At 43.4% G+C, this 20,147-nt stretch overlaps 1 protein-coding gene across 3 annotated transcripts in view; it reads right to left on the bottom strand.

The window, feature by feature from the left end:
• Positions 1-14,049, bottom strand: part of cabin1 (calcineurin binding protein 1) — a 563,877-nt gene extending 549,828 nt beyond the window's left edge. For all 3 annotated transcript variants that reach the window (XM_059983285.1, XM_059983287.1, XM_059983286.1), the window contains exons 1-3: positions 13,825-14,049; positions 1,756-1,845; positions 666-779 (exon numbers count right to left, since the gene is read on the bottom strand). In XM_059983285.1, the coding sequence (XP_059839268.1) occupies positions 666-779; positions 1,756-1,845; positions 13,825-13,827 (207 nt within the window). In that variant the 5' untranslated portion in view covers positions 13,828-14,049. The remainder of the gene's footprint in view (positions 1-665; positions 780-1,755; positions 1,846-13,824) is intronic.
• Between the last annotated feature and the right edge of the window lie 6,098 nt (positions 14,050-20,147).

Genomic DNA, 20,147 nt, shown 5'->3' with positions numbered 1-20,147 from the left:
AAACACAAGGGCTGTTGTACTGAACAATGAGAGCAAGTACTCTGTACTGACAAGTTAAAAGTTCAAACTTTTAGCTCAAAACAGGAGGCAGTTTCTCTATAGAAAAGCCAGAGAACACTACATGGATAAGTATCTGCAGCTAGCAGCGAAGCACGGCAGATCCGGGGCTACATTTCTGCAAATGGTGATCTGGACAGAATTAATGCTAACATTTACCAGTGAGTAATACCATGAAAGATAGGCCAAAGTTAAATGCCAAATGCAATTACTTCTAGAAATATAACAGCTGATAAAATACTATATTTCCTGATCATCAAAATCTTGAGCTGCTTGCTTGTCTACTATTTCTTATTAAGGATATTGGTCTGAAAGAGTATATTTAAGTTAATATTAAACGTAATAAACTTATTTCAGTTATTAAATGATTTCTGATTGTGAGTGAGCACAAGGCTATGAGCATTTTTCTCAGCAGAGTCCATGCAAATGTCTATGCACAACTAAATTCATAGAAAGCCTGCTGCAAAAGATCCAAAATCTAAAATCAATAATAAAAATCAGTAGCTTTTTTTAAAGCTAGTCTTACAAGATAGCTTTTAAATAGTTTGTTAGTAACTACAGATACCTTATAATGGCATGTAGCTTTTTATGGATTTGTTAATGCTTACCTCTTTCAACAGCTGTGTATTCAGTAGCTCATGATAAGCCTTGGTAGATTCTTCATAGCAATCATGCTTCTGTAGATCTAATGCTTTGTGGTACAGGGAAAATGCTTCAGCTTCCTATATTAGAGAACACATGCTTGGTTAATGTCTGAAGATCTGCCTCCAATGAATATTACCTAGTCTGCCTAACACATCTCCACCTGAGAAACAAAACAAGAACACATGAAGTCAAGAACAACCACATGCCCCTCAAGCCAGCCCTGCATTTAATTGAATTCAAGCACATCTGCCCAGACCACAATTCTCCTCTGTGTCAGACCTGCAAAGCCCTCAGGTCTCTGATCTCTTAAAAACTGAATGCTTTCTGAAATCCACCCTCCAGTGTTAAGAATTCCAGTGAATCGCCACCTTCTGCAAGAAGAGATCCTTACACATCTCAGTTCCCTTACCTTATAAATATATCCCTCATTCAGAACTGTCCCACCAGTAGAAACATCTAGATACATATCTTTCTTAGAATTATGTTTCCATAAGATCATCTTTCATTCTTCTAATTTATAAAAGTTATCTAAATAGGATGACAATCTCATCCCAGGAAATAGCTTAACAAATTACCAAACTACCTGCAATGCCAATACCTTTTTTAAAATAAGAGGACCAAAATGGTGCACCAACATCCTATACAAATTCTAGCACTGCTTTTTTGCTTCCAAACTCCACAACTCTTGCGATAAATTCCAATGTGCCTTTTGCCTTCCGACTTACATGCATTGCCACAATGCGTTTTATTAGTTTCATGCTCAAGCCCTATCTCTCTCTCTGTACTCCACTCATTTAGTCTCTCTCCATTTAGACAGTGATCAACCTTTTGATTTGCCTCTTAAAAAATGCATGACTACAAGATAACCTCCATTTGACAAGCTTTCATCCACTCACACTACCCCTCTAACCTGCTGCTGATTGCAGCAAGACCTCCACCACAAAAAAGACCTCATTGCCCTTTAATATCCCAGGGATTTTTCCAATTTGTGCTGACCTAGCTAATGTCATCTGGCATTAACATAATATAGGTACAACATTAGATAATACAAACCTGTGCTTCTTTTGTTTGAGTTTTATGACTCTTGAAGGATTCTTCATAGTCCTCCACCACCGTGGTGTCATTTAAAGCTGCAATTCGAATCTAGTTTTAAAAAAACAAAAACAATTAACTAGGCTCAATACCTTGTCTAAGGTACACAGCTACAACCTAACAGCTTCAACATTCAGATGTTACTTCCAATTCATCTGCTTCTGAAATGCAGGCACACATGGAAAAGGTTGCAGCGAGTTAGTAACCATCCCTCACATTCATGGCGTGCATGAGCATTTTCAATCATAGTCTTTATAAATTACCAGAAGACGTAGGAACAGAATTGGGCCATTTGGCCCATCCAGTCTGCTCCCCACCAAAATACAAGGTATACCAGTCGCAGAATAAAACGCAACTAGCAACAATAGACAATAGACAATAGGTGCAGAAGTAGACCATTCGGCCCCTCGAGTCTGCACCACCATTCTGAGATCATGGCTGATCATTCACTATCAATACCCAGTCCCTGCCTTGTCCCCATATCCCTTGATTCCCCTATCCATCAGATATCTATCCAGCTCCTTCTTGAAAGCATCCAGAGAATTGGCCTCCACCGTCTTCCGAGGCAGTGCATTCCACACCTCCACAACTCTCTGGGAGAAGAAGCTTTTCCTCAACTCTGTTTTAAATAACTGACCTCTTATTCTCAATCCATGCCCTCTGGTACTGGACTCTCCCAACATCTGGAACATATTTCCTGCCTCAATCCTATCAAATCCTTTAATTATCTTAAACGTTTCAATCAGATCCCCTCTCAATCTCCTCAATTCCAGCGTGTACAAGCCCAATCTCTCCAATCTCTCTGCGTAAGACAGCCCTGCCATCCCAGGAATCAACCTAGTGAATCTACGCTGCACTTCCTCAATTGCCAGAATGTCCTTCCTTAAACCTGGAGACCAAAACTGTACACAATATTCCAGGTGTGGTCTCACCAGGGCCCTGTACAAATGCAAAAGAACATCCTTGCTCTTGTATTCAATTCCCCTTGTAACAAAGGCCAACATTCCATTTGCCCTCTTCACTGCCTGTTGCACCTGCTCATTCACCTTCATTGACTGGTGAATTAGGACTCCTAGGTCTCTTTGCATTTCTCCCTTACCTAACTCGACACCGTTCAGACAATACTCTGCCCTCTTGTTCCAGCTTCCAAAGTGGATAACTTCACATTTATTCACATTGAATGACATCTGCCAAGTATCTGCCCACTCACTCAGCCTATCCAAGTCTCCCTGTATTCTCCTAACGTCCTCTTCGCATGTCACACTGCCACCCAGTTTAGTATCGTCAGCAAACTTGCTGATATAGTTTTCAATGCCCTCATCTAAATCATTGACATAAATCGTAAAGAGCTGTGGTCCCAATACAGAGCCCTGTGGTACCCCACTAGTCACCTCCAGCCAGTCTGAGAAACACCCATTCACTGCTACCCTTTGCTTTCTATCTGCCAACCAGTTTTCTATCCATGTTGAAACCCTGCCCCCAATGCCATGAGCTCTGATTTTACTCACCAGTCTCCTATGTGGCACCTTATCGAATGCCTTCTGAAAATCTAGGTACACTACATCTACTGGCTTACCCTCGTCTAACATCCTTGTTACACCCTCAAAAAACTCCAACAGATTAGTCAAGCATGATTTGCCCTTGGTAAATCCATGCTGGCTCGGCCTAATCCTATTTCTGCCATCTAGATGTGCCACTATTTCGTCCTTAATAATGGACTCAAGCATCTTCCCCACGACTGACGTTAGGCTAACAGGGCGATAGTTCTCCGTTTTCTCCTTCCCTCCCTTCTTGAAAAGTGGGACAACATTAGCCACTCTCCAATCTTCAGGAACTGATCCTGAATCTAAGGAACATTGGAAAATGATTACCAATGCATCCGCAATTTCCTGAGCCACCTCTTTTAGAACCCTCGGATGCAGACCATCTGGACCCGGGGATTTATTAGCCTTCAGTCCTACCAGTCTACTCATCACAGTTTCTTTCCTAATGTCAATCTGTCTCAATTCCTCTGATATCTTATGACCCTGGCCCATCCATACATCTGGGAGATTGCTTGTGTCCTCCCTGGTGAAGACAGATCTAAAGTATGCATTAAATTCTGTCGCCATTTCCCTGTTTCCCATAACAATTTCTCCCAATTCATTCTTCAAGGGGCCAACATTGTTCTTAACTATCTTCTTTCTCTTCACATAGCTAAAAAAGCTTTTGCTATCCCCTTTTATATTCCTGGCTAGACTGAGCTCATACCTGATTTTTTCCTCTCCATATTGCTTTTTTAGTTAAGATCTGCTGTTCCTTAAAACTTTCCCAATCATCTGTATTCCCACTCAACTTAGCCCTGTCATACTTCTTTTTCTTTAATGCTATACAATCTCTGACTTCCTTTGTCAACCACTGTGGCCCCTTTCCCCTCTTTGAATCCTTCCTTCTCATTGGAATGAACTGCATTTGCATCTTTTGTATTATGCCCAAGAATATCTGCCACTGCTGATCCACTGTCTTTCCTGCCAGGGCATCCGCCCATTTAACTTTGGCCAGCTCATCCCTCATGGCTCCGTAGTCTCCTTTATTTAATTGCAACACTGACACCTCTGATCTGCCCCTATCCCTCTCAAATTGTAGATAAAAACTTATCATGTTATGATCACTACTTCCTAATGGCTCCTTTACTTCAAGATCACTTATCAATTCCTGTTCATTACACATCACCAAGTCCAAAATAGCCTCGTTCCTGGTTGGCTCAAGCACAAGCTGTTCCAAAAATACATCCCTTAGACCCTCCACAAACTCCCTATCCTGGGGTCCAGCACCTACCTGATTCTCCCAGTCCACCTGCATGTTGAAATCTCCCATAACGACTGCATTACCTTTAGCACATGCCAATGTTAACTCCCTAATCAACTTGTACCCAATATCCACGCTACTGTTTGGGGGCCTGTACACAACACCCATTAGGGTCTTTTTACCCTTACTGTTCCTCAGCTCAATCCACACAGACTCTACTTCCCCTGTTCCCAAGTCACCTCTTGCTAAGGACTGAATCTCATTCCTCACCAACAGGGCCACCCCACCCCCTCTTCCCATATTTCTGTCTCTACGATAGCACGTATACCCTGGTACACTCAATTCCCAGGCCTGATCCCCTTGCAGCCATGTCTCCGTTATCCCAACAATATCGTAGTTCCCCATTTTCATCTGAGCTTCAAGCTCATCTGTCTTATTTCTGACACTACACGCATTCAAGTATAGAATTCTTAGCCCATTCCTCCTCTCTTTGCTTAAAACACTGTCTACTGTACCTAACCCAGCTCCTTGAACTTCCATCGGGCAAATTGCACCCTGAATTTTGATGACCTTCTCAAGATCACCCAAACCTTGTACACATTTAACCCCATGCACCTTCTGACCAACCCTCTGGATCTGGATCCCTGCCCCCTGCACATCTAGTTTAAACCCCCCCGAGCAGCACTGGCAAATACTCCTGCAAGAATGTTAGTACCCCTCCGGTTCAGATGTAGACCATCCCTTCGAAACAGATCCCAATGTCCCTGGAACAAAGACCAATTATCCAAAAACCTGAACCCTTCCTTCCTGCACCATGCTCTCAGCCTCGTATTAATGTGCATAATCATTCTATTCTTCGCCTCACTCGCACGTGGCACAGGTAGCAATCCCGAGATTGTCACCCTGGAGGTCCTGCCTTTCAGCTTCACTCCTAACTCCCTGAACTCTCTAAGCAGGACCCCCTCACTCACCTTACCTACATCATTGGTCCCTACATGGACCACTACATCTGGGTTCATGCCCTCACTCTCAAGAATAGCCTGCACCCGATCTGAGATGTCCCGGACCCTGGCACCAGGGAGGCAACATACCATCCGAGACTCCCGATCTGCCCCACAAAATCTCCTATCTGCCCCCCTAACTATAGAGTCCCCTAAAACTATCGCTCTCTTCTCTTCCCTCCTCCCCTTTCTAGTTGAGGGTTCAACCTCTGTGCCAGAGGCAGGACCACTACAACTCATTCCTGGTAGGTCATCCCCATCAACAGTATCCAGTACGGTATACTTATTGTTAATGGGAATGGCCGCAGGGGTGCTCTGCTCTCTCTGCCTGCTCCCCCTGCCTCTCTGGACCGTCACCCATCTGCCTACTTCTTGGTTTTTTGGTGTGACTACCTCCTGATAACTCCTATCTATCTCTGCCTCCACCTTCCGAATGATCCGTAGTTCATCCAGCTCCTGCTCCAACTCCCTAGCTCGGTCTGATAGGAGCTGCAGCTGGATGCACCTTTTGCAGGTGTGGTCGTCAGGGACAACTGTGTTGACCCTGACCTCCCACATACTGCATACGGAGCACACCACTGCTCTGACTGTCTCCCCCATACCTGAACTGGATTGATAGAATAAGTCTAAAAAGCACCTAACGACCTTACCTTCTTCCCCTCAGTGAGCAATCACACAAGCTTACCGAAGTCCCCTTACGCCGAAGCCCACTTAGCCAAAGCCCAGGACTCTGCTTCCACGGACTCCCCCTTAGCCAAAGCCCAGGACTCTGCTTCCACGGACTCCCCCTTAGCCAAAGCCCAGGACTCTGCTTCCACGGACTCCCCCTTAGCCAAAGCCCAGGACTCTGCTTCCACGGACTCCCCCTTAGCCAAAGCCCAGGACTCTGCTTCCACGGACCAACAGTAATGCTTCCAACATTACCGTATAATATGTAGCTTTTATTCTAGGGCTATATTGTACAAAAATATAAAGTAGGAAGTTTCTTATTATTGCCTAAATCTAGCACATATCAATCAAAAACACAGTAAGCCTTCATTTACTCAGAAAGTCCCTTAAGGCCAAGGATGACTTGCTTCAACACTGGTTCTGTCAGTTCTGATGTAAATAATGAGGACAATTTGGGTTCTGTGGAATCTCTTCAACAGAAAGAAAAGTTAACTGACAAGGCTACTCAGAAGTGTGTGGACACTGAAGAATGCAGTCTACACTTACAACTGTACATTCTGAAGCCAAGCTCAAAAACATGACAGATTTGCTCAAGGCAAGAGGTCTTCCAATTAACATCCAAAGATCCTCTCCAAACTTACCCTTCTGCATCACACTCCCAACCCACAGTGACCCCTGAAACATGAACCACTTCCCAGAGTCACTTCTCAGCAAAAGCAGTGACTGATTTTAAGGTGGGGGGTTATATGAGAGGCAGGGTTTGAGGGTCAGCACAACATTGTGGGCCGAAGGGCCTGTAATGTGCTGTACTACTCTATGCTCCATGATGATAAAATTCACCACCATCTTCAATATGCCAGCATGTCCCTTGGTCAATTGAGGAAAAAGCACATTTTTCAGATCAGGCAGAAATAAAACTCCAGTTTGACAAAATAATTTTTTTCCTGAGGATCAGTTTAATATGGTGGATAAAAGGTTAAAAGGTAACAAGTGGAGTAAGAAACATTTTCAAAAGTAAAAAATGCGAGAGAGAGAGAGAGAGAGAGAGAGAGAGAGAGAGAGAGAGAGACACACACACAAACAAGAAAATTCTGTAAACACGTGAAGGTCAGGAAAGTAAAAGTTAATATTTCAGGTGAAGATCCTTCACCAGAACTGGAAAAATAAGTTAGCCTGGATAAAGGATTAGTCAATTATAAATTAATCATTGTCAATAACCAGCTCTTGTTTTGGTCACACTGAAGGAAAGGCTGATGTCATGCTGCTCGGCTCACCATCTCCACTCACAGTTGTGTCATCTGCAAACACGTAAAAGGTGAATCTGTCCACGTAGTCATGAGTGTAAAGGGTAGCATGCTGAAGGCAGTCCTGTGGGGCACCACTGTTGATAATCATGGTACACGTGTCACTGCTGATCAGGAAATCAAGGATCCAGTTGCAGAGAGGTGTTGAGCATCAGGTCTAGGAGTTCGGTGAACATTAGTCAATAATGGGTCTTTTCATTCTGGCATTCTGTAATGAGTGAAGTGCTTTACGGATCAATGGACTTCAGTTATTCACTGAACATGTTAATGCCTTAAATAAAATAGCTAATGAATGCGTTTGTCAGTTGCTAATGACAGAACGAGGTGGGAAAGCAAGCTGCATGCAGGACATTGCAGTTACTAAGATACACAGACAGGCTCAGTGAGTGAAGAGAAAAGATAGCAGATGGAAGATAATATGGACACATTAAAAACTTTTCATTTGGCAAAAATGAAAAACAATCCTTTTTGCATGGAGATAAAAGTCATGAAAATCAAAATCGCCTCACCCACCTTCTGTCCTATGAAAATTAACCTGTATTTTCTCTTTGCCATAAAAGAACATTGGAATGTTTCTTTTTCCACAAAGGTTGCCTGAGCTCTTAAAGCATTTTCTGCTTGTTCATTAAATGCCACTGCTCTGGCTGCTTTCAGTATCCTCATTTGTGAATGACAAAGTTAGTTTGCAGGTACAGAAAAGCAAATAGCACATTGACCATTACAGTAATTAGACTAAAGGACAAGAGCAAGGAACTCTATTACATTTAAGCAATGAATTGCTGAAACCAAAGCTGGAATAATACTATGCCAAGATTTAGTTTCCTTATCAAAGGAAAAAAAATGCCTTGAAATACTTTATTAATAAAAATATTTTGTTTATTGTTTCCTCTTTATAATTAAACAGTTAAAGCAGTAGGAGAACCCAAAATAGCTGAATGCTCCTCTTGCAGGGTGGCCCTGATAACTTCACCAACAGGAAGTGAATCCAGGTGAAAATTCTAACACTTCACGTTAAGAAGTTGGAGCTGGAACTGGATGAACTCTGGATCATTTGGGAAGCTGAGTTAATAGACAGGACATATCGAGAGATGCTTACACCCAAGGTGCAGGAAACTAGCTGACAGTCAAGAAGGGGAAAGGGGTTAAACAGATAGTGCAAAGATATCCTGAGGCCATCCCCCTCAACCCTATGGTATACCACTTTGGATATTGTTGTAGGGGATGACCAAGCAGAGGAAAGTCATAGCAGTCAGGTCTCTGGCACAGAGTCCGGCCCTGCAACTTAGAAGGGTGGTGGGGAGAAGTAGTGAGCTGTGATAAGGGATTCATTAGTCAGGGAAACAGAAAGGAGGTTCTGTGGACGAGAATGAAATTCCCAGATGGCACGTTGACTCTCAGGTGCCAGGGTTCAGGTCCTCAGTATCAATAAATGGGAGGGTGAGCAGCCAGATATCTTAGTCCTAGAGGTACCAATTTAAAAGATATGAAGAGGGATGAGGTTCTGCAAAGTGAGTTCAGGGAGTTAGGTGCCAAGTTAAAAGACAGGACCTCCAGGGTCTCAGGATTGCTACCTGTGCCATGTGTTAGTGAAGCCAAAAATAGTAAGATCATACAATTTAACATGCAGCTAAGGAGCTTGTATAGGAGGAAGGGCTTCAGATTTTAGCATCACCGGCTCTCTCTCCTAGAAGGTGGGACCTGTACAGAATAGACTGTTTGCATCTAAACTGGAGGGGGTCTAATATCCTAGCATGACGGCGTGCTAGTCCTGCACAGGTGTGGGGCTGGGGAGGGAATTTAAATTAGAGTAGCAGGTGGATGGGAACCAGAGTGCCAGAACAGACGGTGGGGTGGATGTGCAGACAGATGTTGTTAAGGCCTCAAGAAAAGTCAGGAATCAAAAGGTTGAGTATGGTTGGACAAATCTTCTGAGTTGTGTATAGTTCAATACAAGTAGTATTGTAGGAAAGGCAAATGAGCTCAGGGCATGGATCAACACATATAATTATGATACTGCAGGCATTAGTGAGACTTGGTTGCAGGAGGGGCAGGACTTTTGCAGCTCAGTATTCCGGCATTCCACTGTTTTAGATGTGATAGAACAAAAGGAATCAAAGGGGGAGGGGTTACTAGTCAGGAAGAGTTTCATAGCAGTGAAGCTTTATGGGTGGAATTGAGGAACAAGAAAGTTATCACCACATTAAAGGGGCTGGATTATAGGCCCTTCCCAATAGTCCACAGGATTTAGAGGAAAAAATGTAGAGAGATTGCAGCCTGTTGCAAGAAACATCAGGTGATAGTACGTGATTTTACTTTCTACTAATTGACTGGGACTCCCATACTGTCGAAAGACTAGATGGGATAGTTTGTCAAATGTGTTCAGGAAAGTTTCCTTCATCAGTACATAGAAATCCCAACAATAAAGTGTGCAAAACTTGGTATGGAAACATCAGATGCTTTGAATGGAAAAGGTAGTGGATTCAGCTCAATACATTATGGGTAAAGCCCTTTCAACCATTGAGTACATCTACATAAAACACTGTTGTAGGAAAGTAGCATCTATTATTAGAGATCCTCACCATCTAGATGGTGCTCTTTTATCACTGCTGCCATCAGATAGAAGGTACAAGAGTCTCAGATCTCACACCACCAGGTTCAAGAGCAGTTTTACACCAAAACCACCAGGCTACTAAACAAAGGAGGATAACCAAACTCACTTGCCCACCCATTGAGATGTTCCCACAACCAACCAAGTCAAGTCATTTTTATTGTCATTTCAACCATAACTGCTGGTACAGTACATAGTAAAAATGAGCCAATGTTTTTCAGGATCACGGTGTTACATGACACAGTACAAAAACTAGACTGAACTACCTAAAAAAAATAGTCAAGGCAGGTAACACAAGTTAGTGTAAGGGAACAACTTGCATCAAGTGATCATAATGCCATTAGTTTCAAGGTAATTATGGAAAAGCACAAGTCTGGTCTTCCGGGTGAAATTCTAAATTGGAGAGTGATGAATTTTAATGGTATCAGTCATAGCAAGTGTCAAGTGGGAGGCCTTCAAAAGTGAAATTTTGAGTACAAAGCTTGCATGTGCCTATCAGAATAAAAGACAAGGATAACAGATTTCTGGAACCTCGGCTTTTGAGAGATTTTCAGGTCCTGGTTAAGAAAAAAATAAAAGTAAGTCCATAGCATGTATAGGACAGATAGGCACAAATAAGGTTCTTGAGGAATTTAAGAAATACAAGAGAACATGGAGAAAGAAATCAGGAGGGCTAAAAGAAGACATGAAGTTGCTCTAGCAGAATCTGAAGGGCTTCTACAGATACAAGTATATGAAGTGCAAAAGAATTTCAAGAGACAAAGTTGGTCCTCTGGAAATTCAGATGATATTCTAGGTGTGGAACAAAAGTGATGGGGGAGATCTTAACTGGATTTTTTGCATCTATATTTAATCACAAGATGGACGCAGAGTCTATAGAAGTGAGGCAAAACAGCAAGGTCATGGACCCTATACAGATTACAGAGGAGGCGGTGTTTGCTGTCTTGAGAGAAATTAGGGTAGACAAATCTCCAGGGCCTGACAAGGTGTTACCTCGGACCCTGTGGGAGGCAAGTGCAGAAATTGAACAACGTAACAACTGATACATCTTTGGACTCTGGGAGGAAACCAAAGCGCCTGGAAACCCATGCAGTCACGAGGAGAACATCTTTACAGACAGCAGCAGGAAGTAAACCCAAGTCATCTGTACTGTAAAATATTGTGCTAACTACAATGCTACCGTGCCTCTCACAGGAAAATAGCTAATGTTGTTCTGCTGTTTAAAATAATTGAGAAAATTATAGGCCAGTGAACCTGACATCAATAGTAGGAAAGTTATTGGAAGGTATTCTAAGGGACCAGATATGAGTATTAGAATACCATGGCTTTGTGTGTGGTAGGACATGTTAAAGCAATCTTAGAAAGTTTTTTCAAGGAAGTCACCAGGAAAGTTGATGAATACAAGACAGTGGATGTTGTCTACGTCAACTTCAGCAAAGCATTTGACAAGGTCCCTCAAGGGACCTCAATCGTCATTCAACCTGAGGTAGTAAACTGGATTAGACATTGGCTTTGTGGGAGAAGCCAGAGCAGTAGTAGTTGATGGTTGTGTCTCTGACTAGAAGAGTGCCACATGGTTCATTGCTGGGTCAGTTGTTGTTTATCATCTGTATCAATAGTCTCGATTACAACGTGGAAAACTGGATCAGCAAATTTGCATATGACTCCAAGATTGCAGCGGGATCTGGACCAGATGGAAAAATGGGCAGAAAAATGGCCAATCGAATTTAATGCAGACAATTGTGAAGTGTTGCAATTTGAGAGGACCAAACAGTGAATGGAATAGTGAATAGTGTAGGCCTTCATTAGTCTCATTAGACCATGGATTTGCACCTTGGAAAGTTTCCAGGGCGCAAGCCTGGGCAAGGTTTTTTTTATGGCAGACCGGCAGTTGCCCAAGCTGCAAGTCTCCCCTCTCCACGTCACCCATACAGCTTGGCACTGGTGTCGTTGCAGAACAATGTGTGGTTAAGTGCCTTGCTCAAGGACACACACGCAGCCTCAGCCAAGGCTCAAACTGGCAAGCTTCAGATCACTAGACCAACACCTTAACCACTTGGCCATGCGCCAACACAGTGAATGTCAGAGTACAGATGAACAAAGGGATCTCAACGTGCAGCATTGAAACTGGTGTCACGAGTAGATAGGGTTGTAAAGAAAGCTTCTGGCACCTTGGCTTCATTGATCAAAGTATTGAGTACAGGAGATGGGATGTTTTGTTGAAATTGTACAAGACACTGCTGAGGCAATTTGGACTATGGAGTATAGTTTTGATCATCTACCTATGAGAAAGGTGTAAATATGCTTGAAAGAATATAGTGAAAATCTACAAGGGCATTGCCAGGACTGGAGGACCTGAGGAAAAATTGAATAGGTTAGAACTTTCTATCTTAGAACATAGAAGATTGAGGGGAGACTTGATAGAGGCATACAAAGATTATGAGAGGTATAGATAGGGTAAGTGCAAGCAGGCTTTTTCCAATGAGGTTGGGTGAGACTAGAACTAGATGTCATAGGTTAAAGGTGAAAGGTGAAATGTTGGACATGAGAGAAAATTTCTTTATTCAGAGGGTGGTGAGAGTGTGGAATGAGCTGCCAGCAAATGAAATTTCAATTTCAATGTTAAAGGGAAGCTTGGATAGGTACTTGGATGCGAGATGCTATGGTCCCGGGTGCAGGTGGATGGGATGGGGCAGTTTAAATGGTTCAGCAGCTGAAAGGCCTGTTTCTGTGCTGTAGTTTTTTATGTCTCTACATTAACCTGATTGCTGGAATTAATTGCTTGTCCTTTGAGGAAATATAGCATAGAATGAGCACTGTTTTTCACTAGGGTTCGGAAAAACGACATGAGACATGATCTTAATAGACACCATAAAACACAACACCAGACTGAAATAGAAGGAAAACTGAAGCTAGTGCTTGGGTCTGAGTTACAGAAAGAATGTGATTAAGAAAAATGAAGAAATCAAAAGACGACAAAATATGTTTGTTAGAAGTCTCATTAAGGTAACTAATGTTTATCTTGTTTTATATTAAATTAATATATAATGTAAAAATGCTAAATATGTCTATACTAACATTTTTTACGAGAATTGAATGGGGGCACAAGAGTTGTATGGCGCATCTAAACTCGCGCGTGAAAAAACTGACGCATGGAATGTAAAAGGTTGACCACCCCTGATCTAGGTCATCCCAAATTCACAACACCTCTTTCATACTAACCACCACGTGCAATAATTTATATCGGAGACACAATGGTCGGAAATAATAATTTTTAACGGAGGTAATGGTCGATTTCGTTTTGTCCAAATTGCAACACTGAAGCCAAGGACAACAGCAGTGAACTCATGGCAGCAGCATGATGTTGCTTCCCGTCTGGATCAGCCTTTCCTCAACACTGAAGAACAATTCCACAAAGGTTACTGTGATGCCTCAGGAAGTGATCCACTCCGTCTACATCCCTCACCAGTTCTGATCGTGCTGATAACATGACAGTGCACTGCGCAGACGGGCGCCACCTCTGACCAGCATACCAAGTGACAGTGGTCCCTCAGCCGCTCGGCACCAATCCGTATGGTAGGACTTCGAGCAACTCACCCTCACGGGGGTGACACTAGATTAGGAGGAGCTGTCGCTTGGGCCCGGGCATTAACTCACTCACCATCCTGCGTCGCCGCTGAGCTTCGCTCCACGACGGAAGGCCAGCACGCAAGTTCCCGAGCCGATTAGCGGTTCTTCCCCGCCGGCCGACGCACCAAGCCGCGGCTCCGGTCAAGCGCCCGCTAGCAAGCCGGCGCCACGATTCAGCTCTTCCCCGCCGTCCCTCAGCGCCACCCTGTTTCCATGGGTTTACCTCACCCTTCAATAAGCCCTTTTCCTAATGGCTTGCAGCGCAAGAGCAACATCCAATCAGTGCGTGGGCGGGACCAGAACCGGTGGGAGGAGCATGCGCATGCGCACCATGAACAGCTCCGAACGTAGGTACCGGAGGGCGGGGCTACAGTATCATTGAGACAAGAGTAATAGATGGCGACTGGGAAGGTTAATGCGGGTGGGAGAGGTTTGGGGAATGGTTAAGAGGATGGGGGGGATATAGAAGGGATTGGGAGTATCCAGTAATGATATCTACGGAGGAGCAGGGATAAGGCTGAGATCATGGCCAAGTCATTTGTAAAGATACATAGTTCAGAAAATTTGTCTGAAGAAGGGAAAGAACAATGAGTCAGGTGTGTTAAACAGGAGGAAAGAAACATGATATAATTGATGATCTATTTACTTTGGCAGAAATGGTGAGAGCAATAAAGAGATGGAGACCAACCTCCCCAGGGAAAGATCTAATATGCTAGGTTATGCTAAAAAATCTAGGAGAAGGAGCGCTTTTGAAGTTACTGCATTTTTATAACAGAGTGTGGGAGGAGGGAAGATTGCCAAGTGCAAGGAAAGAAGCAGTAGTAATTCCAATAAGGAAACCTGGCAAGGATCCGTCAAAACCCACTAGCTACAGGCCAATAGCATTAACATCAAATATATGTAAGGTAATGGAAAGGTTGATAACACAAAGGTTATATCGTATGATTTTGAGAAGGGAGGAATGCTGGCAAGTTATCAGTGGTTTTAGGAAGGGAAGGAATTCCATGGAATCAATGATAAGGTTAGAGACTGAAATAAGAAAGGCCCATGCAAATAAAGAATCAGTAGCTGCACTGTTTTTTGACATTGAAAAAGCCTATGATATGATGTGGAAGGAAGGATTATTAATTAAACTGCACAAGATGGGGGTTGGGGGGAGAGTTTTTAATTGGATTAAAGATTTTTTGTTTGGTAGAAAAATTCAAGTTCGGATTGGATCAGAATTATCAAAACAGTGGGAAATGGCACACCTCGGGGTAGTGTGATTAGCCCGTTACTTTTCATCATTATGATCAATGATGTCTTCACAAAGGTACCAGTGGATATAGGTAGGTCATTGCGGATGACGGGGCCTTGTGGAAAAGAGGCAGGAACACGGAGCATATAATCAGGAAACTACAAGGAGCAATTGATGAAGTGGTAGAGTGGGGTTATGATTGGGGATGTAGATTTTCAGTGGAAAAAAACTCAAACTGTATTTTTCACTAGGAAAAGAATTGAAGTAGGGAAGAAGTTAAGGATGTATGGGATTGAATTAGAAAGGATTGGATCATATAAATTTCTGGGAGTTATATTTGATTCACGATTAACATGGGCAGACCATATCAGGAAAGTTGAGGAGAAATGTAAAAAAGTAATAAACGTGATGCGATGTTTGACTGGTAGGGAATGGGGAGCAAGTTGTTCAGTGTTGAGGAGAATATATGTGGCTTTAGTAAGGTCTGTGTTGGACTATGGAAGTGTAGCACATGGATCAGCAGCTAGGTCTCTTATAAGGAAACTGATTCAGGCTCAGGTTTTGAGAGTGTGCAGTGGGGCTTTTAAAACATCACCAGTATCAGCCCTGCAGGTAGAAATGGGAATAATGTCTTTGGAATTAAGAAGGATGCAATTGATGGCAAACTACTGGGTTAATTTGCAGGGACACAATGATTCTCACCCAGCTAAAGGAGTGTTGCAGGAATCCTGGGAAAATGGGAGGTTTCAGAGGGAAAACTTTAGTTGAGTAGGGAATGGTATTGCTAGATCATGTGGAGTGTTTGATCTAAGGATAAGTCCTGCAGTAGTTTATCCGGTTGTAGCTCCATGAAAGCTGGTATGGCCTGACGTAGACTGGCATTTGTTAGAGGTAAAAAGGAAAGGAAAGTGTAAGACTGATTTGGTAAGTGCATTTAACTGTCATGTGATGGAAAAGTATAGTGATTATACTCAGGTCTATACAGATGGTGCTAATGAACCTGAGACAGGAATGACAGGGTTTGGGGCAACTATACCAGCAAAAGCAATTGCAATCAGCAGAAGAACATCTGATAAGTTAGCGGTGTATACAGTGGAGATGATGGCAGTGTTGGTTGTGTTGCGTTGGGTGGAGAAAACTAAACTAGTCAAAGCATTGATATGCTCAGATTCATCTTCAGTACTAGCAAGTTTAAGGTCTTCTCACTCAAACAGCCAGCAAGATGTATTTCATGAAGTCCTTCAGTCAGTCACAAGAGTTGCAAATCAGGGAGGTCAGGTTAAATTTCTATGGGTTCCAAAAAAATGTTGCAGCTACTAGGGTAGGAAGTAGATACAGAAGAGAGGAAATTGTGTGGACTAGGTTAAGGCTGGGGCACTGTGCACTAAACCAAACATTGAAATTGATAGGGAAACATCAGACAGGATTATGTGAGGAATGTCAGGAAGAGGAGTCAGTAGAACATGTAGTTCTGAGTTGCAGGAAGTATGGGATACAGAGAGAGAGAGAGATGATGAGAATTAATCTAAGGGAATTGGGGGTGCAGGAATTCACATTAAAAGGGTTGCTGGGCATGTGTGAGAGAACACAGGTCGGTATTTTTAGCTTTCTTAAGGGGTACAGGGGTTTTTTATAGGATATGATGGATAAACAGAAATAGGGTACTAGGATGGGGGAGATAAAGTGTAGGTTAGGGTATGTGTGTGTGTGCGATTGGGTGAAGGGATTTAGAATGTGAGTCCATCGCACACTCCGGAGCAGAAGGTGGCGGTAATGCACCATTAAGCCGGGTGCCAACCGCCGTAAAACGAGAGAGACAGAGAGAAGGTTAATGAGGGGTTCGAGGTGGTTAGGTCGGGTGGTAGAGGAAATGGGCCGTCAGAAAGCTGGAGGCAGGAGACGTTTTATTACCAAAACCTGTAGCCCCCTTTGTGCCTGCTCCACCATACAATAATAGTTCAACTGTTAGCATACAATGAAGAGATAGATACTGCAGACCAACAAAATACTGGAAAAACTCAATGCGAAATGTCGCACTTCAGACTGACCCATCTTCAGGAGTGGAGGTGCCGGGAAGGGGGGAAAAAGGTGGGGGAAGGGTAAGAGGACTAGCTGGAAGGTGATAGGTGATGCCAGCTGTGTGGGAAAGGTGAAGAGCTGGAGGAAAAGGAACGTGATATAGGCCAGTGGATTATGGGAGAAGGGGCGCCAGTGGGTGTGATAGGCGGGTGAAGGTAAGAGGAAAGAGTGGCGAATGGAAGAGGGAAGGAGATATTAATGTTCATATCGTCAGGTTGGAGGCTAACCTGATGGAATATAAACTCTTGCTCCTCCAGCCTGACAGTGACTTCATCATGGCTAAAGAGGACGCTATGGACTGACAGGTCATATCCACCCTGAGAGTGACCTCATTCATTTTAATTCCTACCCCCATTTCCATTTCCATTCCAACAGTGAAAATTTTGCAAAATACTTATTCAATTCAACTTTTTCTCCCATTACTACCTCTCCAATATTATCTTACAGGGGTCCAATGCCCACTCTTGCTACTTCATATATCTCAAGAAACTTTTCAAAGTTCCAAGTAAATTTATTATCAAAGTGCCTATAGGTCACCATATGCAACCCTGAGATTCATTTTCTTGCAGGCATACCCAATAAATCCATAATAGGATTGACCATTTGAGGCAGAGGAAGGGTGGTTGACAAGAGGTGTGGAACATCTAGTCAAGTGGAAGAAGCTTACATAAGATTTAGGAAGCAAGGATCAGATAGGACTCGAGAGTTGCAAAGGAGCCAGGAAGGAGCTGAAGAATAGACTTAGGAGAGCTAGAAGGGAGAAGCATGAGAAGGCCTTGGCAAGTAGATTAAGGAGAATCTTAAGGCATTCTACATATTTGTGAAGAACAGGAGGATGACTAGAGTGAGGGTGATCAGGGATAGAAGAGAAAACGTGCCTGGAGTCAAAGTTCAAAGTATAATTTATTATCAGTCTACATACAGGTCATCACATACAACGCTGAAATTCTCTCTTCCTGTGGGCACACACAGCAAATCTGTAAACAGGATAAATGTGCAAATTTGCACAAACTGTGCAAATGCAAATATAAATAAATAGTAATAAATAACAAGAGCATGAAATAATAAGATAAAGAATCCTTGTAGTTTGAATATGGTATCGAAGCTGTGCTTAGGTGTAAAGCGAGTAGAGAAGGGGGCTAAGAACACTGCCTGTGCTGATGGAGATTGTGGAGGAGATGTTCTTGCTAATCTGAACTGACTGGGGTCTGCAAGTGAGGAAATCCAGGATCCATTTGCACAAGGGAGTGTTGAGGCCCAGGTCTTGGAGTTTACTGATGAGTTTTGAGAGGATGATGGTATTAAATGCCGAGCTGTAAAGAGCAGTCTCTTGTGAGGTCACCACTGCCTTCTCTCACTTTTTCCATCTCTGCTGCTCTCAAGATGAGGTCTTCATGTCCAGGACTTCAATGCGAAAGAGACAGCCAGATGGTATTGTTGCCTCCCAGATGTCAGGGTCAGGGAGGTGAAAGATGAGGAGAGCAGGATTGCTAATCAGGGATAGTATCACATCTGTAGAAAGGGAGGACATTGTGGAAGGATTGTCTACTGAGTCAGTATCAATAGGAGGAAACAGGAAGGGAGCACTCATTCATTGGGAGTACCCTACTTAAACCTCCCCCCGCAACAGTGAAGGAGACACCAAGGAGGCAGAGACTGGAAAGGTGCAAAAATAACAGGGTTGTTGTCATGGGTAACTTGAACTTCCCGAATACTGGCTGGCACCTCCTCAGTACGAAAGGTGTAGGTGGTGTGAAATTTCTTAGGTGTGCCCAGGAAAGCTTCCTGACACAGTATGTACACAGACTAGAGGAAGTGCTATACTGGATCTGGTACTGAACAACGATGCTAGTCAGGTGATAGATCTCTTTGTGGGTGAGCATTTCAGAAACACTGAACACAACTCCTTGACTTTTACTAGAAACATAGAAACACTATAGCACAATGCAGGCCCTTCAGCCCACAAAGCTGTGCCAAACATGTCCTTACCTTAGAAATTACCCAGGGTTACTCATAGCCGTCTATTTTTCTGAGCTCCATGTACCTATCCAGGAGTCTCTTAAAAGACCCTATTGTATCCGCCTCCACCACTGTCGCCGGCAGCCCATTCCGTGCACTCACCACTCTCTGCATAAAAAACTTACCCCGACATCTCCTCTGTACCAAGGACCTTAAAACTGTACCCTCTCGTGCTAGCCATTTCGGCCCTGGGGAAAAAGCCTCTGACTATTCACATGATCAATGCCTCTCATCATCTTCTATACCTCGATCAGGTCACCTCTCATCCTCCATCGCTCCAAGGAAAAAAGGACGAGTTCACTCAACCTATTCTCATAAGACATGCTCCCCAATCCAGGCAACATCCTTGTAGATCTCCTCTGCACCCTTTCTATTGTTACACCTGTGCCCAACTCTGAGGGGCCGAAGGGTCCCAAAGTAGCCTCCCCCTTTTTGAGAATCGCAAGGTCGCTATTAATTCAGGTCAGGAGACCCAGGAAATGAGAGAGAGATGTTTGGAATGTCCTGGCCCCTCAGCGATACAAAGATGGGAAACGGCCATTGTATCTTGGAGACAGAATTGTGTATTGAGTGCTGTGCTATTTATTTGAAGCCCTCAGGGAATGACCAAAAGTGGGCTGGTTGAGGGGAGGCATCCCTCCACCCTGATTGACATCTGAGACCCTGTGAGTCAGGATAAAAGAGGGTCTGGGGAACAACCCCTTCAGACGCACCAGAAGAAACGCTAGAAATCACGTAATAGCGACAGCCGGTGGAAAGCACACATGCGTCCTTTTCCATTTGCCTCGGAATTGGTGGGCCTTACCACGGAAGAATGGCTTTAGCTAAAACAAGGGAGAAATCAGCCCCAACAACTCTCGAAGGATTGACATCAGAAAAGGAATGGGCAACTTTTAAACTCTCTCTCTTGACTCCAACCAAAGGCTACAGCCTGCATGAACTTGAGTGACTTTTATATTTCCATCGGACAATACATTATCCCCTAGACAACAATAGAGCTGTTTCTTATTGATTATTGA

The sequence above is a fragment of the Hypanus sabinus genome, chromosome 10 (genome assembly GCF_030144855.1).
Source record: "Hypanus sabinus isolate sHypSab1 chromosome 10, sHypSab1.hap1, whole genome shotgun sequence".
In the NCBI taxonomy this organism is placed as follows: Eukaryota; Metazoa; Chordata; class Chondrichthyes; order Myliobatiformes; family Dasyatidae; genus Hypanus; species Hypanus sabinus.
Note: the sequence above shows the minus strand (reverse complement) of the source record. Positions and strands in the feature narration are given on the sequence as shown.